The sequence below is a fragment of the Clavelina lepadiformis genome, chromosome 2 (assembly GCF_947623445.1).
Source record: "Clavelina lepadiformis chromosome 2, kaClaLepa1.1, whole genome shotgun sequence".
In the NCBI taxonomy this organism is placed as follows: Eukaryota; Metazoa; Chordata; class Ascidiacea; order Aplousobranchia; family Clavelinidae; genus Clavelina; species Clavelina lepadiformis.
In genome coordinates, this window is record NC_135241.1 from 22,570,733 (window position 1) to 22,594,707 (window position 23,975).

Below are 23,975 nucleotides of genomic sequence, written 5' to 3' on the forward strand. Positions count from 1 at the left end.
AATTTCTTATTAATCTATTGCTTATGTATAAGCATATTGAATTTTGCCCCCTTTTAATACCTGTAACCTGGTATCTAAGCTCTGTAAAAGTGGAAATTAAATCAATTTGGTAGCTGGTTTGGTGGCCATTATAACACAATTCTATTATTGCTATCTTGCATGTTTTAAACCCTGAGGCTTTACCACATTTTCGTGCTCGTTAACTGCTCGTGAGAATGTGTTTTATTGTGCTATAACTGCAACGGTGAGTATCGAAATTTTCACTTCGCACAGTTAATGGTGAAAAATAAACAATACAAATACAAAAAATTACGATGTCAACAAAATAAACATGTATGAAGGCTTGACAGCGAGTGCAGTAATATTACAACTCTACCCTCGAAAGATTTCACGACCAATAGATGTGAGATCAATGCCATATGGTCACTACTAACCTACTGCTAACTCTGACCTTGTAATTATGAAGTATAGTCAATTGCGTATGCGCTGGCCATGAACAACCAATACTGTAGTTACATAACAATTTCGTGACGTTACAATAAGGTGACGTCGGAATATTTTTAAAGCTGAAGGCGTTGACTTGAGCTGGTTCGAGTCATAGGTTACATTGACTCAGATCAACTTGAACTTAACCGCTCACAAGTTAAGACTAGGCTGGTATTGAAGAATTGTAACTGGCACAAAGATTGTATTAACTTTTCATTCGTTCCATTTCCTATTTTGTTGAGCTATATCGGTCCTCAGGACGATAACCGCTTAAAATTCTTACGTCACGTCATAACCACGATATCTTAACGTCATTTTTCACCACAATCAGGCAATTTTTCAACCTTGTTTTATTGATGTCATTTCCTTTCAAATCAATGACATCATTTCACACGCCACAGCGAATGTGGAATAGTGACGTAATTAGCGGAACAATCAGAGAGCTAACATGCTCTGATATAATCTAAAGTGTAACAAGAGAGAACTTTGGCGTTTTATTTTATAAAATCACGCTTTAGAATAACTACAAACAAGTGAAAGACGTCAGTTTGTAGTTCTGTGCACGGTAAGTGTGATTATTATTGATTTTTGCAATTATAATGCTGAATTAAACCGGTGCATATACAGTATGTATGGCATGGCAAATTACTCAACAAGACTATTTCCTTCGATTTCAAATATTGAAATAACATAAAATAAAAACATTTTTCAGAAAATATTATGAATTATTTAGTATAAGTTTGTGAGTTGAGTTCTGGCGGTTTTAATCATAATAGGCATTGAAAGTTCAAGGAACAAGTTTATTAAAACCTGAACAATTATCGATAAAAAAACATCACAATTAATGTAAATTTTGGCCCGTTTGGTTAAGCTGTATCTCCGTTCCTCTTATGTTCGGCCATGTGAGCCTTATAAAAACACTGCACAGAGAAGATCTCTTCACAAACCTCGCATTGATAGAGTTTAAGTTTTACGTTCGAATCGTCGTTGAGTGCATTCGATTGGTCGAGTTTCGAAGGAAAGAGAGAGTCTTGCGTAAGAGTGATTACAGCATCCGGAGATTTCTCCTCTTCTTCCGGAGACTGCTCTTTAGTTTTTGAAGATGTTGAAGTGTTTTGAGTCGTTGTGATCTTCTCCACAGAAGTGGAGTCCAGTTCCTGCTCATTCTTCTTCAAATCTGGAACTTTAGTCGTCTCTCTACGCTCCCTGGATGAGCGCTTCCTCCTAGAAGTATCGCGATGGAGTTTCCGGATGTGGGAATTCAGTGCAGTTGTGTTGTTAAACGACTCAGCGCATTCTTTGCACTTATAGTCCCTTTTTAAATTGGGCTTCGGCTCATCAACTTTCTTGATGCTGCAGGTCAAGCTGGGATCTGCTGTTGAACAATAAATTACATTTCTGTGAGGCCCCGCGATCTATGATTATTTGTTTAATTCTTTAAAGCATGCGGAAAAACTTTACACATTTTCCAAAAACAATAAGTTGCAGCTGCCATGTATTTGAAACCATGAGACTAAAGCACTTGTTGGAGTTTTTACAAAATTATGAAACATTCTTGCCAGTTTCGTCGGCTTCAATATTGTCAAAATGAGACTTCTCCTGATGAGCAACGAGTGTCTTCTTCTTCCAGAAAGACTTCTTGCAAAAATTGCACGGATAAGGTTTGGTTGGTTCTGCTAAAAAATAGCAGTGTGTCTTATTTCATTTAGTAAAAGCAAAACCTTTACCCGTGGACATGTAGAGTGAAACAACGACATCATGTGTCCCTTTAATTTGTACTTTGCCCTTGATAAAATGGAGTTAGTTTGTTCAAAATGATCAGAAGAGCTATTTACCATCAGGTTCTTTTCTCTGTTTCTTATTGGGAAGTTCGACCAATGACAGGCTTCTGCTCTTCCTCCTTTTTAAATTCTCCTTTAAATTACTTTTAACATCGGATTTGCTTCTTTTTATTGGTTGCTCTAAAAACACGATCTCGTTGATAACCTCATTGCTTGTGACATCACAAGTACACGTGGAAGTGTAGAAAACATCAGTTATACTTACTGTGCGAGGACGATGATGGGACATTGGGAGAGGTATTTGTGTTCACTTCAACGAGAGATCTGCCGCTGTAAAAACAATTTGTCTGCTTAGGAATCCCGTAACAACTCATTGTGTGTCCAAAGTGAACCCAACAATGACAAACAACAACAACAGCAGCAACAAACCCATGAAGTTAACAACAACAATGAACCCGGCATTTGGGAAAATACCTCGATGTATCTGACTCCTCTTCCGCTGGTCGATCATCTTCGGAAAAGTGGGACTGTGGTTCTTCGAGGGAGGCAGGATTGGATGAGGAGACTTCTTGGGTGGGATCAGTATTAGGAGCAAGCAATTCTGTATTTGAAATAACCCAACCTATAGCAGCAAATGGAATTAGGATAAGAAAATACAACAAATTCCAGCAGGAATTGTCTTGATCGGTTTTCCACAACCAGTTTCGTTTCTAGTGCGTAAAATAATCTTACAAGGTTCAGACCAGCATTTTCTATCAATACATTTACATCTGTTTACTCCGGCATAAAAAAATGAGGTGAAACCGTCAACCAACAAATTAAACTTGCAGTCTAAATTCTGCTCCCACTCACCAGTGAGATCTTGATCGGATGCAAGAGCTTCTTCCAGTACAGAGCACACAGGAGACAAACTGTTAATTTTTAATCTTTTTGTAGCGGAAATAATCTCATGAACTGTTTTCACGTTGCCGTCAACCGATATCTCGGAAGTGTATATGTACTCCAGTATTCGATTCAACGCTGATGCTGAAAAAGTAAATTTCAAACAAATTGTTCAACTCCAATTATTCACTTGAAATCTTTAGTGACATGGAATAACCGTGAGCATACACTTTGTAATTCTAGTCTTTTTAGCTCTCTGACGTCTGTGTAGGATTCGACAAGCAATGTAAATTATAACTTAGAAAAGTATTGAGACAACTTTACCTCCAAATGTGGAATAGGTTATGTGATAGAAAGCTTACCGGTGATCCCTTGCAGTTCTATGTAGCTCAGAGGAGATTGTTTCAAAGCATCTGATGCAAAGAGAGTGTGAAAGAACTCACTGCACGAAGCCAGTATCACTTTGTGAGCCTTAAAATTCTGACCTGGAGGTAAAAACAAGCAGTTTCAGGAGATAGTCGCACAAGTACCAAGAAGAAATTATTACATCAATCCAAGCAACAGCTAATTAAGCGTTAGATAGTTCTGACAACCTTGAGCAGAGAGTGTTATGTCACATAACATCCCTGCCTCCTGCTGCCTGCGCAGGGAGTGAAGTAAGTTGATGGAATGGAGCCTCCGGGTTTCCTTCGGAGTGTTCATGGCTTGGGTGGAGGAAAGATCATCATCTAGTGGCAAACACGTGCTGTCCGCTGCTGTGTCTGAAAAAATGTGTTTGAGAGAGACAAGTCAGAAGTTAAACCCGAGGTGATTTCACACCAAGCAGTAACATTTTTAAAATGAGTACAAAAACAATTTAAAATGAGCATTCATGTAGGTGAGTTTATACCGTAGTTATAATTAACCGGCAGCATGTTAACTACGTTTTGTAGTAGAAACACTAAAACCGAACAATGTTTTTAAGGTATTTTTGGGGGCCGAAGCGGTCTCTTCAATTGCTCCAACAAATTTATTCTTTTGCAACTGCAGCAGAAAATTAGCAGTTGGTCTTTAAAAATAGCGGTCTCTTAAAAGATTTTAGCAGTCTACAAGGTCAAACCTGAATCCAACATATCAGAATAACTAATGCGTAGCGATACCTTGAGCAGTGACAGGCGGTTCGTACTGTGTTGACATATCTTTCGTTTTTATCTTGAAATAAGTTCCAATGGATTTGGTGACGGGTCGATATTGAGACATAAAGTTCTTTGTCTTTCTTCTGTACCTGTACTGGGTACTTTCATCCTGTTAAGCAAGGACTTATGTCAAGCAAAGCTAGAATCTTAAATACCGGGGAACTTCGATGGTAAAGAGTTGAATAATTCGTATAACGTTGCATTGAGGTTTGAAAAAAAAACAATATTACAAATAAAAAATTGCGTTGTCCAAGCAACAGCCAAACAAACCTGTGTTTCAATGGTGACTTGAGTGGAGGATTCATTTTTTTCTTGGATGTTGGTTTGAGAAGATTGGTCACATGTGATGAGTTGAGGGATTTCTGACTTAACTTCTGCTGTTGGTGATGTTGTTTCAATCTTTGCTTCAATTGGTTCAACTGCAAGCAATGATATTTTTAAAGCTACGGTTAAATTTAACTTTGTATCTAATGCAGCTTGTGACTCTTTTGTGAAGGTTTTATGGTAGTTAGAGTCTAGAGAATGCAACTAATTGTGCGGATAATCAGGTAACAACGAAAAGTGAGAAAAGCAGCTAAAGCATGAAAAAGAAACCTTTCACTTCAGGTTCTTTCTCGACTTTTTCTCCTTTTGCATCAGAGAAGTGCGAAATAACCCGATTGGTGGTCATGCCGTCAAAGCTGTGAGACTTCACATGGTCAGTGTTAGGCTCGAAGTTACTCTGACTCGATATCCAATGTTTCGTGTCGCTTAAATCATCGTCTAGGCTGTTGTATGCCGAGCTGCAGAAAATATCATCGATGATCTTGTAATTATGGTTACATAATTTTAATACTTGCATTTTTAAGCACACAGATTAGGAATTACTTCTCGGTCGACTGATCTTTCGCGTCTTCCACGGGATCCTGCTCCATGGAGTAACTTCCATTTTCTATCGGGATTACTGGATACTCGTTTAGGTCGATCTTCAAAGTGTCATCATCGCTGTCCGACTTCTCTGCCTCTACTAAAGTTACTCACTTTAAGGTAAATGACTTTCGGAATAGAGTTCACTCTTAATCATTTGAGAGGGAAAACCTTTGGTCTGAGGTGCGGTGAACGTGGGAGTGACGTTCTTAGATTCGAGAAATTCAAGGCGGCTAAGCTCTGCTTGCCGCTTGCGCAATTTTTCCTCTAACATTTCCAAAACTTCCAAACTCTCAGCATCCTAAAATACAAGGTTGTGACGATTTTACTCATTCTTAAAAATTCTATTTTAATCAGCCATGAAAAATAATATTGCAATCAGGTATTATTTTCATTTATTTTTCAGTCACGTGATGACGTGAATGCTATAAAATCTCACCATCTCAATCTCTTCTTCCTCAATGACTTCTTCCACGGCCTGTTCGGTTGACGCCCTCTGATTCTCGTATTCAGATGATTGGGAAGAATTACGCCTGATAGCACTAAGATATTTATTACATTTATCGAAGTCATTCATGCATGATGGCAGCTATGTGAGCAGCATAAACACACGTTTTACCTCTTGTAATGTGAACTGTGATCAACTGATGTTCTCTTGTGCTGGCCGTACTTCGCATCCGATTCTTCTTCTGAAAACTTTGGAGAAGTGGGAAGACCCTGACGAAGAAAACGGAGTAAGTAATGGCACCAAATCCGCATCCAGGAGGCAAGATGCATCTGTGTAACTCACAAGAGAGAGCGGGTTTCGTGAACGTTGTTTCTTCTTCGATCTCATTGGCCAGTTATGATCGATATTCTTCACTGACAAGTCCAACTCTTTCAGTAATGTCGATGAGAACACGGAATCCCAAGTTGATCGAAGTTTGTATAAGTCTCCTCTGGTTTTGCCATCACCCTGCATAAAATTAGAAAGAATTATATCATGTGAACTAAATTGTGACATAAACACAAGGTAAATCCATTACAAATGGAATTTGAAGTGCCATGATTCTACATTAACAATACATTCATATACACCCCGTTGCTTTCCCTTTTCAGAATACGTAATGCGTTATATAATTGTCACCTGTGGGTTACATATTTATGCATGCATTTACCTTTTGAAAAATGCACATAAACGTTGACACAAGTTTGTGACTGAAAAGTTTCTTATACTGTCCACCAAAGTTTTTAACAATGGAATCGATCAGATAAAGAACGGGCATCTTTTTCTTCGGTGCAGCCTGCAAGTAAAAACATTTTAGTTCTCTATTTTATTGAGACTTTATTAGTGTAGTTTCAGTTCGAAAAAAAATGAAGGTCAATCAACATGATTATAAACAAGCTATACCAAAAAACACTGTAAGCTATAACACTGACAGAGCAAAGTGAAATTATGATGCAAAAAAGTTATGCACAAAAAATCATTGTTATACCAGACAAGAATTACGTGGTACATTAGAGAAGTGGACTATCAGAAAGTTCGATATGAGTGGCTACATTCATTTTCATCGCCATATAATATCTGAACCACACCAGCAGCCACATTTTGGAGCATGGCTAAAACTTGAGTTCTAAAAATACCCATGTACCTACGTGACCTGCACGACACACACTACATGAGAGCGATGTGGACATTTTATTCACTCTATATATTCTATTGGTTACAGTAGGTACAAGTTGGACAGGTAATTGCAATGAAAAGCTGTGCTGTGTTAATACCACACAGACTCACATAGTGTACCGTTATATATGTTTTTGTGGGCAGTTCGGATCTTTTCAGTTTGGGGGCAGTGGAGAGAATGAATTTATGACATCACAATTATCAATAAAAAACCTGGTATGACACGCAAGTTGTGTAAAAAAACACGGCAAAAATGTTACAACAAGCAAGGTAATTTAAATTTAACATTATACCTGAAACACTTGTGTTTGAATTATTCTGACAATATCCGAGGCAAAATTGGCATTCTCTTCTGCAAGAACGGTTAACATATTGATGTGTGGCTTGCTATTGAAAGTTAGCTCGGCCAAAGATGCTTTGTATTCCGAAAGCACTGATTGCATTTTGCTAGACTGTTACAGTACACAGAGCTTTGCATAAAGCTTCCTACATCTGTTGAATACCAGTAGATAGAGTTAATGCAGGTAAACAGTAATACATGAACAAATATTAACAAGACATAATTAGCATTAACAGATTGTGTTGTTTAAGATAGGCAAATAGAACCATCCAATGCACATGCCGGCATTAAATAAACCTATGCTGCAAAATTTTGACATCACATTCTTGTTGACTTTTTGTGCACTTTGGCACTAAACTCAAATTTTATTCATATAGGATACAGTAAGATTAAGTTAGTTCAAATATCAAATTAAATTTAAGTTTGGATAAGGTTGGCAGCCGTTATGATAACGTTTCAATAGGTAAAAATTGAGAAAGAAACAAACTGTGTTCTGCATTGAAATATTTTGCAGCTGAAAGAAATGCAGCTTTTTTGCACTAAGACCTGACTGGAAAGTATGGCAGTTTTTACTGAGAAGTTGTGCATAAAAAAATGTTAAATTTTGGCATGATGGCGTGCACTGAAGCTACAGTTCTTTATTTATTAGAAATTGGTGTTCAAGGGTTGCATGTGCCACACTTTCCACTATGACTAACAGACTAATAAATCTTAGAAAAAACGAAAATGAGCACGCATATATACACAACCAAAGCCAGCCAACTTTGCAGCTAGGATTTATCTGGTTTCTTGAGTATTGTGGACAACTGACATGAATTTGCGGGTCTTTTTGCATTCTGGCATAAAAGAAGTTGTTTTAAAAATAACGGTAGCCTATATATGGAAACCGAAGATGTCACAATTTACCGTATAGTGATATAAGCTTAGCGTCAGACTGCATTACACCTATACAGCCTACTATACTGTCTGACTGTATATATATGCATGCTAACAATACCGGTATACTCACTAGCTTACGTAGACTATGCTATCTGACTAAATTCGAGTCCTATAACCTAGCCTCATAATCTACTAGCCTACAGCATCATACAATTGGCTTACAAACATATAAAACACTAATCTAGGTAGTTTTCAACAGAGCTATACAAAAAGTGAACGAACCTTGACATGTTCTATACCGCTACGCTAATTCAGAAACTACCATGTCGAACAAAATACGGCAGTAATGTCAGCATACGGTACCGGTACTAGCCTATAGCGTATTTAAGCCTAAGATGTTTACCATCATATCGTAGCCAAGGCAGGCACTGCAAGGTTCCGTAGTGAAATCTCGATCGTTCACTGATTAATTGATTAGTTTACGTTTTTTGACTTCATCAGCAATTCCAGGAACAATGCATATAAACAAAAGAAATAAATCGTTCCACACACATATAGTCTCCAAAACCGACCAACAACAGCTACCGCCGCTACGACGCACATTGCTCTGCGAAGTGCTGAATTCACATCGGATAACGAAGAAAAGCGCCAAGAATTTTTACACAGAAGTCATGGTGGCACCATTTTTCTTACTGTGGCGTCTGCAGTAGGTTAAACAACACTTCATATTACAATCTTTACTGTCTGTGGTGAAAATTGATAATTAATTTTCCGGGTGATAATTGAGATGCTGTAGTAAGAAAACTCCACAGAATTCACAAAATCTGGCAAAACAATAATTTCTTACATTGACATCAGTTTTGGTGTGTCTTACTCTACTCTTTGTCATATTGTAGATCTGCTCTTGATGAGGTTATCCTGGTTTCGCGTGAATCCAAGGATGCAACACTTAATTCAGATGATGGCTTGGCGAACCCATCGTAAGGTTAATGTAATCAAGCAGAGCTGCTTGATTAGCTCTAGTCTAAATATTTTTATAAAATACTTAAAGTACTATGTTTGAAGTTCATTTGCGGCGCAAAATATCAACTTTTGTCGCGGGGCGGATGCGGGTGTACTCATTGGAATTATTGCAGGTTTTATCTATAAGAAAATTGCGTTAACTACAATGACATCAATCAATTGCTTTTGTTTAATTCACGATGATAAACTTATACGTAACTAAATGAAGTGAAGCGTTTCCTCCCTCCTTTCGTTACATAGTGACAGACTTGTAGTCTAATCGCAACAGTGATCATCATAAAAAGCAAACAGTTATTGTAGCAACTTTTATTACAAAATGCGCAAGTAGGCTACGTAGCAAATTTGCTTTCATTTTTCCGAAAAGTTGATTTCATTTTACGAAATAATGGTAACAACTAACAAGGACCAGTAGGAAATTAAAAATGTTGTACCCGCAGGCAAATGAGTGAACGTGGGCGCGAGGAGATCTTTGCTGGGCTTTTGCTGCTGCTTTGCGAGCCCAAGCAGAGCTCTAATGCACGTGACATAGCGTACACAATTTAATACGACATAAGGCTATATTTGCGCTTTTATCAGAACATGACATGCGTTGATTTAATGAACAACAAACGTGTGTTCAAGAAATGGTTTCGTTTAAAATGTTATTTTGTCAAAAAAAAAAAAAAATTGAGGGACGATAAGTGAACAAGATTCCCAGATAGCACGTCGTTCGAGGGCCGACGTCGGGCCGATAGCTTGCTTCTAGCGGCCCACGAACGATAATCGCTGAAGGGCCTGTAGGCCCATCTGAAGCCCTATCTAAAACAATGCAAAGTACAATTTTTCAATTTGAATTTGCTTCTAAACAAGCCCGGTCACCTCGCTGAGTTTTTGTATCCGCCGAGATGTAGGACAAAAGGACTTAATGCAGTATTTTGAGAAAATTCTCGTATCTGGAATTCTCGCACCAAATGCTTCAACTTTTTAACAACTTTTTTTCTTGTATTTTTCCAAAAAATCAGCCAAAAAGCCTTAACTTTGAACCAACACAAAACGTCAACTTTAGCCTGAACCTACACTCCGCACACGCCATAACAACAGCAAACTTTCACAGATTAAGGTCACGTGCGCACTGGACCGGAATCATTTATAGTTTTTATATAGTGACGTCTTGCATGCGACCTTCGTCACAATCCCCGGGTTGCTGTTTTAAAACTGCTGAAAATGGTACTACAGGCCCTATAGCGAGAATAGCTCGTTGTAGCCGTCGGGCCGACAACTACGTGCTATCTGGGTTGTAAGATTAAGGATCAGCATCAACTCGTTTTCAATTACTTCCCCGCTACCTGGCATTTTTTTTTAACTAACTTACCTCAAATTTTCTGACGCATCGTAATGATTACACAGGCCAACAAAAAAAAATTTTTTTCAAAAGGCATGATATGTTAGATCGATTTAGGGGTATATCAGGGGCGCTGAGTCCGAAAATGCCATTACTTTTGCTGAATTGGCTCTAGTTTTTGAGATATTGCTTTTTCCTAAATACGCCGTGAAAAGTTAAAAATGTATGCTAGTGAGTAACGTAGGTCAACAAAAACTGAAGCCATGTGAAGCAGCTATTTAGTTTTGCCCAAATGTTGAGTTGTCTGGCACAAATTTCTCGCTTGAGAGGTAAATAAGACCTTAGATTAGTTTATATCATCTCCCATCAAGCACTAACATAAGCCTTAACATCAACACATAGCATAACATTCTTGATTCGGCAACAAAAATAACGTTTTACCGGGACAGAGAAGAAATGTTAATGCAATTTTTCTCTCAAGAAGATAATTTTTTGTACTGTAAAAACATCGAAGGACTTCTTTCATCTATGGGTCTACTAGAGTATAAACCAGAAGAATGGAGGTCATTCATTGACAGCTCCAAAAAAGGCTTGAAATGTGTGCTACTTCACAACGAAAATAAGTTTGCCTGTGTTCCAATTGGCCACCCAGTCGTTTTAAAGGAACACTACCAAAGTGTAAAGATGATCTTGAAGAAACTTTCTTATACTGAGCATAACTGGGAGATATGCGTTGATTTGAAAATGTTCAACTTTCTCTTAGGACAACAAGGCGGCTACACCAAGTATCCCTGCTTTATTTGTTACTGGGATAGTCGGACCACTGATCAACGCTGGATTAAAAAGGAATGGCCCATACGTGAACAGCTTGTGCACGAAGATAAAAACATTGTAAATGAACCTTTGGTCATTTGTAATCGCATCATTTTACCCACATTGCACATCAAACTGGGTTTGATGAAACAATTTGTCAAGGCTTTAGATTAGATAAAGATGGTGCTTGTCTTGATCACCTGTGCAACGTATTTCCTGGTCTTAGTATTGAAACGCTGATAGCAGGAATTTTTGATGGGCCACAAATACGAAAATTAATTCAATATTAAGTTTTTCCGTCACATATGACTGAAGTTGAGTAGGCAGCCTGGCACTCTTTCGTTGCAGTTGTAAAAGGATTTCTTGGAAGCACAAAAGCAAGCAACTATGTGGATCTCATAGAAGTAAAGCTTACAAACTTTCAAGCTCTTGGATCAAGGATGAACATAAAAGTTCACTATCTATTTAGTCACTTGGATCGCTTCCCTGAAAACATTGGAAATATGAGTGAGGAACAAGGTGAAAGGTTTCATCAAGATATCAAATTAATAGATGAGGATATCAAGGTAGATGTGATACTCACATGATGGCAGATTACTGCTGGTGCCTAATGCGAAGCTGTCCACAACCAAACTACAGGCGAAAGTCGTACAAGAGAATTTTCCTGCAGATGACTTTAAGCTAATTTGAGTAATTAACTAGAGTGCATCTAAGAACTTCACTAATGCACATCCTGAGATGGGTATATTTTTTCGTATAGTGTTTTGTTTTGAATACTCCGTGGCAAATAAAAAAATTGATTGCTTGTTTATTTCGTCTGTTTTTACAAGTTGTCGTCTTTCTTGTGCTGGCTTAGGCATACTTGGTTTGTTATTACCAAATTACTGCTATTTATTGTTCACTTCAAGCAAGTTTTAATGTGGTATTGGAAGCTTAGTCTCACACATTGCAATATGTTAAGAGAATCTGAAAAGACGAATAAATGGGGCATTTTCTGTGTTGAATATACGGAAAAGAATAGACTTATGCAGCACCTCTTCTTTTAGTTAATCTCATTGTGTCTTTAGCTTTTGCTCATTCTTGTGGTTTTAGTGCAGATACACTTACAACAACATTTAATATAGGCTGTTCCTTAAGATAAAATGCAACCTACTTTCAAAATTAAAAGGTATCAAAAATATCAAAATTCGCTAATATCTTAAAAACTAGAGCCAATTTGCAAAAACTAATGGCATTCTCGAGCTCAGCGCCCCTGATATACCCTAAAATCGTTCTTACCTTCCATGCCAAAATTTTTTTGTTGGCCAGTGTTATTTTTTGTCATTGCTTGTGGAACGAAAAATGAAATGGTAACCATTATAACGAGATGACTCGGCAAACAAACAATAAACGACGAAAAGAAGCTAAGTCCAATAGCTTAAAACCTGCATGGTTTAAAACGGAATTAATAACAATGAATAATACTGGTTAGCACAACCGCTAATCCAAGCATAGCCTACATATGGTACAAACATATAGACGTAAAAATAAAGTAATGTCGGTAAGTATAAAAATACGCAATATTGATAGGTTATTTTTAATTGCATGGGCACTCAGGCGATGTAGTGATTAGAACCTTTGATAATGATGATGGGATGAAAATGCGAGTCCTTATGTCTTGTCGAAACGTAATTGGACTGCGGACACAAAACTAAAATGATCTTCAAGCAGCTTATTTCCAAACCCTGTATTGTTAAATGGAATACTTTGATCTTTGTTTCCAGGATATCCTACAGCCTGTGTAGATGTTTGGCATCAGAGACAACTTAACCCTTTGAATCACCGTAATTCAAAAAAATAACAATAACTTAAGTCTACGTAAAAAGACTTTTGTATTTGTTCCCGAAATTGGGTGAATTAAACAAAAAGAATAATCGGTCCAAGAGAACCCATATAATTTAAAGGGACCCAACAAAAATTGATGTTTCCTTGTAAGTTACTGTATTTTTGATTTCTCTGCTGTTATGCTGTTTGGGTAAACGCACGCAGGCGAATTAGTGTACTAGTATGATTCTATCTACGTCCTCTCCATAACCAAATCACACTCAAACAATGGCAAAGTTTTTCTTTTTTCACACCACGATGGTTAGGCTGAAGTACAACAAAACGAAACAATTTTAAGAAAAAAGCTGCAACGCTGAGTGTAATATTGCATTTAAATGGAATAACAAATTGCACAAAAGATTCAAAATCAAAATGGATACATATACTCTCTCTACCCAACAACAAAAAGGATTGGAGTGAATGCAGTAGCTAGGGCTGCTAGGCTCACAATATAGGCGGGGATTATACAGTTGTCGATTTATCATCGCTCAACAGTTAGTAAATCTGGACAAACGTATCTGGCGCTTTGGTATAGGTTAAACAGCAGGTTATATGTTTACTATTGCAACAAAAATTATAAATACTATAAACAGGTAAAGAGCAAGTACTAGGTTGACGACTAAGTACTAGTATGACGACTACAACGTATTCAAGATGACGAAAAGTTTGCTCTGAAAGAAAACAAAAATCTTACACTTTGAGTAACAAATCGGAAAAAATGCAAAATTAACTGCTGCTTGAACTGAACACTCCGCCCCATTCACAAGATTGTCGTGGACAAAAGTAAACACGAAGCAGCGTCAGCTTTCATTTTAACTCTGCTTCGAAGCGACGACTTTTTTTAGGCTTAACCTTGACCTGAAGTAACCCCCTGACGGGCCTGAGCTCAGATGGCGTCGCTTTTAAATAAATTGTCCTTGAGATTTTGCGTCTTTCCTTGCAATGACGAAACACTGAAATAACAGATAAAGTTGAACACGGATTCGATTTTTCAGAAAAACTTTAGCAGCAAAGCAATGTACCTTCCAATGTGTTGAAACAGCGATGGTTTGTGAGGAGGCATTTTTAGCTCTCTCCTTTTATTGCATTGTTGGGCGTTCTCGTCATAACTGCAGACCGCTGACGCAACGTAGTCCAGCTGGAAAAATGAACGATAAAGGTTCAATGAGGTTCAGACAATAATAAAACCCCCATCGACCAGTCCATAAATGGATCGTAAGGTATGAGCACATCAAAGGAAAACACAGTTGCTGTCGTTTCTAAATTACTTTTTCATCCCATCAAATGTTTTAAACTTAACAAATCGAAGCACAGCTTAAAAAATACAAGTGCAGAAAGGTTATAGGTTAACATAGAAAAACTATATAGCTGACACCTTATAGGGTGCACGTCAAATTCCTAATAACCACATAACACTTGACGAATTTCGGTAGTTTGTTTTGGACACATTGGCTCGGCTTAGGCCTACTCAGCAAAAGTCGTTATGCTCGAAGCGTATACGGCGGAAAAACAAAAATGCGTAACAAAGAATCTTTTCATTCGTGTAAGCTGCCAACATACCTGGAGCCAGTCGAGCGGTTTTTTATTCCAGAACGTGTGGATGAACGAAGCATATGATGGAAGAGTTTCGGCGCGGAAAAGTTTTCCAATCGCTCCCAAATTACAAAAAGAAATATAAAAGTAATTTTCCATCGATCTTCGGTTAGCCTCCTGCATAGAAATCATATTACTCAACCTGTGTCACACATTGAGCATAAGGTATAGTTAACTTTTCTTAAAATGACGACGACTTAATTAGCAAGCAGAAGTGACCTTTAAAAACCAAATTGGGGGTCTTATTATCCTACAGTCACCCACAACGCAGCAACTATTACGTCACCTTCATTATCGCTCCGATGTACCCATGGCTGGCTATGACGTCATCTTCCATCATGAGGTAATATTTAGGTGAAAGGTTATAGATGTACATCATGAGGAAGATCTGGTCCAGATTCTGTTTCGATCTCCACTTCACTCGGTCCAGCGCGTCGTTAAAACTGGACTGAAGCACTTTTTCCCATGGGGGGTAGTAACTTTTAGGTGGACTAATTAGCTGCAATAGAAATTTGTGAGATTGGCGGGGGTAAAAACAATCGCTAAAAACAAACATATCAAAATGGCCGGCTATTACTCAACAAACTCACAAAAATAGGAACAATACAGTTTGACAGCGTAGTCTAAAAGCAAATATAGTTTCCTTTCGGGATGAGCGATAATCGTGATGTCACTGAAGTAGTACTAAATAATTCAACTCTAAACTTTCAGTTTTCATTCATAAACTTATGTATAGTTACTTAGCCTGTGGTTGTGTAATTTATTGTTGAAGAACTGGATGCTTTAAACGTATACTTTGCTTTGTGGGGCGTTTGACCCGGCCGTTAAAACGTTTTAAAATTAAATTGTAATGATACGGCTGTAAAGGGAATTAATTTCCTTTTTACTTTCTCAGCCGCTTCTGAATTATTAAAGCTCTTCGCTGTTCTCACGATTGATATCGATACAAGTATTGGGCTTGTTTGGGAATAAACACTGAAGTGAAACCTGTAATATCCCATCTTCAATGTGCTTCTGATAGCTGCTTTGCAATGAGTGCGAAAGATCACGTAAAAACTCTTCGTCAGTCTCGCCGACGTAAACAAGGATTCTAGAATCAACGGAACGATCAACCTGATTCTTCAGAAGGGAATCGATTGTTTGCGAAAGATAGGATACTCCCTGCCTCTGCCAGATAGAAAATACAACAAAGATTGAATTGAAATTGAAATCGTTTGTATTGATTTTGAATGCAAACAAATTGCAAAAACACGGCAAATCGTGGTCGTATTGCGCAAACCGCTCGTAGGAGTGAGTGACACTTATTTTAACTGAATGATTGTTTCCAATTTCAATCACGGTCGGTTATAATTAGAACTGATGTACAAATTGTGTGAAATGAAAACATCTTATGACATAACAATAACAATCACATTTGCATCATAAACATACCTTCACTGTGGGTATTCCTATTACGACGTCGGCGTTTTTCGGTATCTGACCCAACTCAAAGCCTGGGCTGGGTGCTTTTAGGTCCCCTGAGAGGGGAAATACCGGATCTAAGGGGTGAAAATAGACTTTTTCACCGGGTACAATTGGTTCATCTTTTACGTTTGCAACGAAGCTCTTTGATTCTAACGACTGCAAAAAAGCACATCAAAAAAATTGTTAACCGTAAATGGATGAGACATATTTGTTTTTAAAGAAAACAAACGTTTGTCAGGAGACCATACTCCATAGGAATAGTCAGTATGTTTTATGGCCACAGTAACATGATCCTGTATAAATTTTAAACTCTGTCTAAGTAACTTTTAGGATGAAGGTTTATATCGCAATAAAACTTTAACAAGAAACTGAGAAAAATAGCTTGGAACGCACGATTTTTTCAGGTAAAATACCACCAGCTTAACTTAAATTGTAGCACTGACCGTGATAATCGCAGCCGCTTCGGTTTCAACATCGACATCTTCTTGTGCTTGTATATCTTCTTGTACCGGTTCTGCTTTTCGAACTTCTTTCGAACCGCCGGTCGACAAGAAGTCAAAGTAATAGACAAATACAAACACATAGAACAATGCCGCGGCCAGCCATATGTTGCGCTTACGTAGTAACACGGCTGGCATCGTTTGCTACACCTAAGATGTTTACCGTCATATCGTAGCCTAGGCAGGCGCTGCAAGATTCCGTAGTGAAATCTCGATCGTTCACTGATTAATTAATTAGTTTAGGTTTTTGCGACTTCATTATCAATTCCAGCAACAATGCATATAAACAAAAGAAATAAATCGTTCCACACACATAGTCTCCAAAACCGACAAACAACAGTTACCGTCGCTACGACGCACATTGCTCCGCGAAGTGCTGAATTCACATCGCATAACGAAGAAAAGCGCCAAGAATTTTTGCATAGAAGTCATGGTGGCACCATTTTTCTTACTGTGGCGTCTGCAGTAGGTTAAACAACACTTCATATTACATTTTTTACTGTCTGTGGTGAAAATTGATAATTAATTTTCCGGGTGATAATTGAGATGCTGTAGTAAGAAAACTCCAGAGAATTCACAAAATCTGGCAAAACGATAATTTCTTACATTGACATCAGTTTTGGTGTGTCGATAGCTTGCTTCTAGCGGCCCACCAACGATAATCGCTGAAGGGCCTGTAGGCCCATCTGAAGCCCTATCTAAAACAATGCAAAGTACAATTTTTCAATTTGAATTTGCTTCTAAACAAGCCCGGTCACCTCGCTGAGTTTTTGTATCCGCCGAGATGTAGGACAAAAGGACTTAATGCAGTATTTTGAGAAAATTCTCGTATCTGGAATTCTCGCACCAAATGCTTCAACTTTTTAACAACTTTTTTTCTTGTATTTTTCCAAAAAATCAGCCAAAAAGCCTTAACTTTGAACCAACACAAAACGTCAACTTTAGCCTGAACCTACACTCCGCACACGCCATAACAACAGCAAACTTTCACAGATTAAGGTCACGTGCATGCGCACTGGACCGGAATCATTTATAGTTTTTATATAGTGACGTCTTGCATGCGACCTTCGTCACAATCCCCGGGTTGCCGTTTTAAAACTGCTGAAAATGGTACTACAGGCCCTATAGCGAGAATAGCTCGTTGTAGCCGTCGGGCCGACAACTACGTACGTGCTATCTGGGTTGTAAGATTAAGGATCAGCATCAACTCGTTTTCAATTACTTCCCCGCTACCTGGCATTTTTTTTAACTAACTTACCTCAAATTCTCTGACGCATCGTAATGATTATTTTTGTCATTGCTTGTGGAACGAAAAATGAAATGGTAACCATTATAACGAGATGACTCGGCAAACTAACAATAAACGACGAAAAGAAGCTAAGTCCAATAGCTTAAAACCTGCATGGTTTAAAACGGAATTAATAACAATGAATAATACTGGTTAGCACGACCGCTAATCCAAGCATAGCCTACATATGGTACAAACATATAGACGTAAAAATAAAGTAATGTCGGTAAGTATAAAAATACGCAATATTGATAGGTTATTTTTAATTGCATGGGCACTCAGGCGATGTAGTGATTAGAACCTTTGATAATGATGATGGGATGAAAATGCGAGTCCTTATGTCTTGTCGAAACGTAATTGGACTGCGGACACAAAACTAAAATGATCTTCAAGCAGCTTATTTCCAAACCCTGGATTGTTAAATGGAATACTTTGATCTTTCTTTGTTTTTCAGGATAGCCTACAGCCTGTGTAAGGTACCTGTACCAATTAAGGCCCACCTAACACTTTTGTGAAAATAACTCAAGAACCACAAATGAGAATAGGCTGAAAAATCGTATTCTATTAGTAAGGGTATATGACTACAACATATTAAAACCACAATACCTGAAAACGCCCCAAAAAAATTTTATAAAGAAATTAAAAATTCCAAAAAATGGGCCTTATTAGGAGCATAGGCTCCTAATAAGGCCTACCAATTTTGTGAGTATTTTGATTCAAAACATAGCTGAAAAATCGTATTAAGTAAATAAAGCAAGACAGCAACCACCAATTTGTGTAAGACAACGACCAACAAACGTGGGTTGAAAAAAAAAAGTAACTGCAACAACTTGCCAACTGATGACTGGAACCACTCTTGAAGTCTGGAAATCAATTAACCAAGCATCTTGAATGGGCCTTATTAGGCGCATGTGGCATCTACGAAAAAAATGTCACATTTTTATTATCAGAAAAATTTTAGCAAAAAAAGTGTATTATCCTTTTCAATACTAAGTTGGTTGTTACATGAAAACTTCAGCCGGCTGACAACAGTTCATTTAACCGGCCAAATTCTCACTTACTTTTTTTCTAAATTAACAAAACCACCATAACTGCAAATATCAAATTTTTCTTGTGCTCTAGCGAATCGGTTGATCACGTGGCAAGGATGAAATCTGGTAAACCATCATGAATTTATATTATTTTTTATATAGGGTTAAAATTTTTCATTTATTTGCACGGGTTTGCGAAATATGAGCAATGGGCCTTATTAGACACAGGTACCTTAGATGTTTGGCATCAGAGACAACTTAACCCTTTGAATCACCGTAATTCAAAAAAATAACAATAACTTAAGTCTACGTAAAAAGACTTTTGTATTTGTTCCCGAAATTGGGTGAATTAAACAAAAAGAATAATCGGTCCAAGAGAACCCATATAATTTAAAGGGACCCAACGAAAATTGATGTTTCTTTGTAAGTTACTGTATTTTTTATTTCTCTGCTGTTATGCTGTTTGGGTAAACGCACGCAGGCGAATTAGTGTACTAGTATGATTCTATCTACGTCCTTTCCACAACCAAATCACACTCAAACAATGGCAAAGTTTTTCTTTTTTCACACCACGATGGTTAGGCTGAAGTACAACAAAACGAAACAATTTTAAGAAAAAAGCTGCAACGCTTAGTGTAATATTGCATTTAAATGGCATAACAAATTGCACAAAAGATTCAAAATAATAAATCAAAATGGGCACATATACTGTACCCAACAACAAAAAGGATTGGAGTGAATGCAGTAGCTAGGGCTGCTAGGCTCACAATATAGGCGGGGATTATACAGTTGTCGATTTATCATCGCTCATCAGTTAGTAAATCTGGACAAACGTATCTGGCGCTTTGGTATAGGTTAAACAGCAGGTTATATGTTTACTATTGCAACATAAATTGTAAATACTATAAACAGGTAAAGAGTAAGTACTAGGTTATGACGACTACAACGTATTCAAGATGACGAAAAGTTTGCTCTGAAAGAAAACAAAAATCTTACACTTTGAGTAACAAATCGGAAAAAATGCAAAATTAACTTCTGCTTGAACTGAACACTCCGCCCCATTCACAAGATTGTCGTGGACAAAAGTAAACACGAAGCAGCGTCAGCTTTCATTTTAACTCTGCTTCGAAGCGACGACTTTTTTTAGGCTTAACCTTGACCTGAAGTAACCTCTAACGGACCTGAGCTCAGATGGCGTCGCTTTTGAATGAATTGTCCTTGAGATTTTGCGTCTTTCCTTGCAATGACGAAACACTGAAAGAAAAGATGAAGTCGAAGATGGATTCGATTTTTCAGAAAAACTTTAGCAGCAAAGCAATGTACCTTCCAATGTGTTGAAACAGCGACGGTTTGTGAGGAGGCATTTTTAGCTCTCTCCTTTTATTGCATTGTTGGGCGTTCTCGTCATAGCTGCAGACCGCTGACGCAACGTAGTCCAGCTGGAAAAATGAACGATAAAGGTTCAATAAGGTGCAGGCAATAACAAAACCCCCATCAACCAGTCCATGAATGGATCGTAAGGTATGAGCACACCAAAGGAAAACACATGCTGTCGTTTCTAAATTGCTTTTTCATCCCATCAAATGTTTGAAACTTAACAAATCGAAGCACAGCTTAAAAAAATAATTGCAGAAAGGTTATAGGTTAACATAGAAAAACTATATAGCTGACACCTTATAGGGTGTACGTTAAATTCCGAATAACCACATAACACTTGACGAATTTCGGTAGTTTTTTTTGGACACATTGGCTCGGCCTAGGCCTACTCAGCAAAAGTCGTTATGCTCGAAGCGTATACGGCGGAAAAACAAAAATGCTCAACAAAGAATCTTTTCATTCGTGTAAGCTGCCAACATACCTGCAGCCAGTCGAGCGGTTTTTTATTCCAGAACGTGTGGATGAACGAAGCATATGATGGAAGAGTTTCGGCGCGGAAAAGTTTTCCAATCGCTCCCAAATTACAAAAAGAAATATAAAAGTAATTTTCCATCGATCTTCGGTTAGCCTCCTGCATAGAAATCATATTATTCAACCCATGGCACACATTGAGCATAAGGTATAGTTAACTTTTCTTAAAATGACGAAGACTTAATTAGAAAGCAGAAGTGACCTTTAAAAACCAAATTGGGGGTCTTATTATCCTACCGTCACCCACAACGCAGCAACTATTACGTCACCTTCATTATCGCTCCGATGTACCCATGGCTGGCTATGACGTCATCTTCCATCATGAGGTAATATTTAGGTGAAAGGTTATAGATGTACATCATGAGGAAGATTTGATCCAGATTCTGTTTCGATCTCCACTTCACTCGCTCCAGCGCGTCGTTAAAACTGGACTGAAGCACTTTTTCCCATGAGGGGTAGTAACTTTTAGGTGGACTAATTAGCTGCAAGAGAAATTTGTGAGATTGGCGGGGGTAAAAACAATCGCTAAAAACAAACATATCAAAATGGCCAGCTATTACTCAACAAACTCACAAAAATAGGAATAATACAGTTTGACAGCGTAGTCTAAAAGCAAATATAGTTTCCTTTCGGGATGAGCGATAATCGTGATGTCACTGAAGTAGTACTAAATAATTCAACTCTAAACTTTCAGTTTTCATTCATAAACTTATGTATAGTTACTTAGCCTGTGGTTGTGTAATTTATTGTTGAAGAACTGGATGCTTTAAACGTATACTTTGCTTTGTGGGGCGTTTGACCCGGCCGTTAAAACGTTTTAAAATTAAATTGTAATGATACGGCTGTAAAGGGAATTAATTTCCTTTTTACTTTCTCAGCCGCTTCTGAATTATTAAAGCTCTTCGCTGTTCTCACGATTGATATCGATACAAGTATTGGGCTTGTTTGGGAATAAACACTGAAGTGAAACCTGTAATATCCCATCTTCAATGTGCTTCCGATAACTGCTTTGCAATGAGCGCGAAAGATCACGTAAAAACTCTTCGTCGGTCTCGCCGACGTAAACAAGGATTCTAGAATCAACAGAACGATCAACCTGATTCTTCAGAAGGGAATCGATTGTTTGCGAGAGATAGGATACTCCCTGCCTCTGCCAGACAAAAAATAGAACAAAGATTGAATTGAAAGCAAATTGAAATCGTTTGTATTGATTTTGAATGCAAACAAATTGCAAAAACACCGCAAATAGCGGTCGTATTGCGCAAATCGCTCGTAGGAGTGAGTAACACTTTTTTTAACTGAATGATTGTTTCCAATTTCAATCACGGTCGGTTATAATTAGAACTGATGTACAAATTGTGTGAAATGAAAACATCTTATGACATAACAATAACAATCACATTTGCATCATAAACATACCTTCACTGTGGGTATTCCTATTACGACGTCGGCGTTTTTCGGTATCCGACCCAACTCAAAGCCTGGGCTGGGTGCTTTTAGGTCCCCTGAGAGGGGAAATACCGGATCTAAGGGGTGAAAATAGACTTTTTCACCGGGTACAATTGGTTCATCTTTTACGTTTGTAACGAAGCTCTTTGATTCTAACGACTGCAAAAAAGCACAACAAAAAAAATTGTTAACCGTAAACGGATGAGACATATTTGTTTTTAAAGAAAACAAACGTTTGTCAGGAGACCATACTCCATAGGAATAGTCAGTATGTTTTATGGCCACAGTAACACGATCCTGTATTAATTTTAAACTCTGTCTAAGTAACTTTTAGGATGAAGGTTTATATCGCAATAAAACTTTGTTTAATTTGTCTGTTTGGCGGTCGGTTGAGTCAGTGTCGAAAACTTGTATTATTATCAAGTCCAAACTGCAAATAGAAGCAACATCGTTTTTGTTTTTATGACGTAAGAAGAGACCATTGTCAATTGATGTACAGTGTACTCACATATAAAAAAGCGACCTAGCATTTCATATCGGTATATAGCACCGGAAAATGACGCTTGTTTACCTCGCAGAAAATAAAGCACTTACCAGAATAACTTAAATGAAGCGATCATTTCACCGTATGTAGGTCACGCAGCCTGGGGTTAAGGGCCTGTAGGCCCATCTGAAGCCCTATCTAAAACAATGCAAAGTACAATTTTTCAATTTGAATTTGCTTCTAAACAAGTCCGGTCACCTCGCTGAGTTTTTGTATCCGCCGAGATGTAGGACAAAAGGACTTAATGCAGTATTTTGAGAAAATTCTCGTATCTGGAATTCTCGCACCAAATGCTTCAACTTTTTAACAACTTTTTTTCTTGTATTTTTCCAAAAAATCAGCCAAAAAGCCTTAACTTTGAACCAACACAAAACGTCAACTTTAGCCTGAACCTACACTCCGCACACGCCATAACAACAGCAAACTTTCACAGATTAAGGTCACGTGCATGCGCACTGGACCGGAATCATTTATAGTTTTTATATAGTGACGTCTTGCATGCGACCTTCGTCACAATCCCCGGGTTGCCGTTTTAAAACTGCTGAAAATGGTACTACAGGCCCTATAGCGAGAATAGCTCGTTGTAGCCGTCGGGCCGACAACTACGTACGTGCTATCTGGGTTGTAAGATTAAGGATCAGCATCAACTCGTTTTCAATTACTTCCCCGCTACCTGGCATTTTTTTTAACTAACTTACCTCAAATTCTCTGACGCATCGTAATGATTATTTTTGTCATTGCTTGTGGAACGAAAAATGAAATGGTAACCATTATAACGAGATGACTCGGCAAACTAACAATAAACGACGAAAAGAAGCTAAGTCCAATAGCTTAAAACCTGCATGGTTTAAAACGGAATTAATAACAATGAATAATACTGGTTAGCACGACCGCTAATCCAAGCATAGCCTACATATGGTACAAACATATAGACGTAAAAATAAAGTAATGTCGGTAAGTATAAAAATACGCAATATTGATAGGTTATTTTTAATTGCATGGGCACTCAGGCGATGTAGTGATTAGAACCTTTGATAATGATGATGGGATGAAAATGCGAGTCCTT

General features: G+C 37.9%; 3 protein-coding genes across 8 annotated transcripts; all 3 read right to left on the reverse strand.

Moving 5' to 3' along the window:
• Positions 1 to 818: 818 nt before the first annotated feature.
• Positions 819 to 7,381, reverse strand: LOC143446670 (uncharacterized). 6 transcript variants are annotated; one of them, XM_076946422.1, is made up of 18 exons: positions 7,187 to 7,381; positions 6,388 to 6,513; positions 6,021 to 6,185; positions 5,850 to 5,947; positions 5,670 to 5,763; positions 5,402 to 5,531; positions 5,192 to 5,330; positions 4,919 to 5,106; positions 4,595 to 4,743; positions 4,289 to 4,433; positions 3,743 to 3,910; positions 3,512 to 3,634; positions 3,120 to 3,293; positions 2,742 to 2,889; positions 2,533 to 2,597; positions 2,322 to 2,447; positions 2,046 to 2,162; positions 819 to 1,861 (listed from the first exon to the last, which is right to left on the reverse strand). In XM_076946422.1, the coding sequence occupies exons 1-18, from the start codon at positions 7,334 to 7,336 to the stop codon at positions 1,353 to 1,355; spliced, it is 2,814 nt and encodes a 937-aa protein (XP_076802537.1). In that variant the 5' UTR covers positions 7,337 to 7,381; the 3' UTR covers positions 819 to 1,352. The 6 variants fall into 6 exon arrangements, with proteins under 6 accessions (XP_076802537.1, XP_076802535.1, XP_076802536.1 ...); XM_076946420.1 differs by having other exon boundaries at positions 5,192 to 5,327; positions 5,670 to 5,772; XM_076946421.1 differs by having other exon boundaries at positions 819 to 1,858; positions 2,046 to 2,159; positions 5,670 to 5,772.
• Positions 7,382 to 14,018: 6,637 nt separating this feature from the next.
• LOC143444938 (alpha-1,3-mannosyl-glycoprotein 4-beta-N-acetylglucosaminyltransferase A-like) lies at positions 14,019 to 17,087 on the reverse strand. Its single transcript, XM_076943730.1, has 7 exons — positions 16,633 to 17,087; positions 16,157 to 16,345; positions 15,713 to 15,892; positions 15,012 to 15,224; positions 14,693 to 14,842; positions 14,155 to 14,270; positions 14,019 to 14,085 (listed from the first exon to the last, which is right to left on the reverse strand). Exons 1-7 carry the CDS (start codon positions 16,825 to 16,827, stop codon positions 14,019 to 14,021), a joined length of 1,110 nt encoding a protein of 369 aa, XP_076799845.1. The 5' UTR covers positions 16,828 to 17,087.
• A 3,108-nt stretch (positions 17,088 to 20,195) lies between these two features.
• LOC143444939 (alpha-1,3-mannosyl-glycoprotein 4-beta-N-acetylglucosaminyltransferase A-like) lies at positions 20,196 to 22,622 on the reverse strand. The gene is made up of 7 exons (XM_076943731.1): positions 22,599 to 22,622; positions 22,336 to 22,524; positions 21,887 to 22,066; positions 21,186 to 21,398; positions 20,867 to 21,016; positions 20,332 to 20,447; positions 20,196 to 20,262 (listed from the first exon to the last, which is right to left on the reverse strand). Exons 1-7 carry the CDS (start codon positions 22,620 to 22,622, stop codon positions 20,196 to 20,198), a joined length of 939 nt encoding a protein of 312 aa, XP_076799846.1.
• Between the last annotated feature and the right edge of the window lie 1,353 nt (positions 22,623 to 23,975).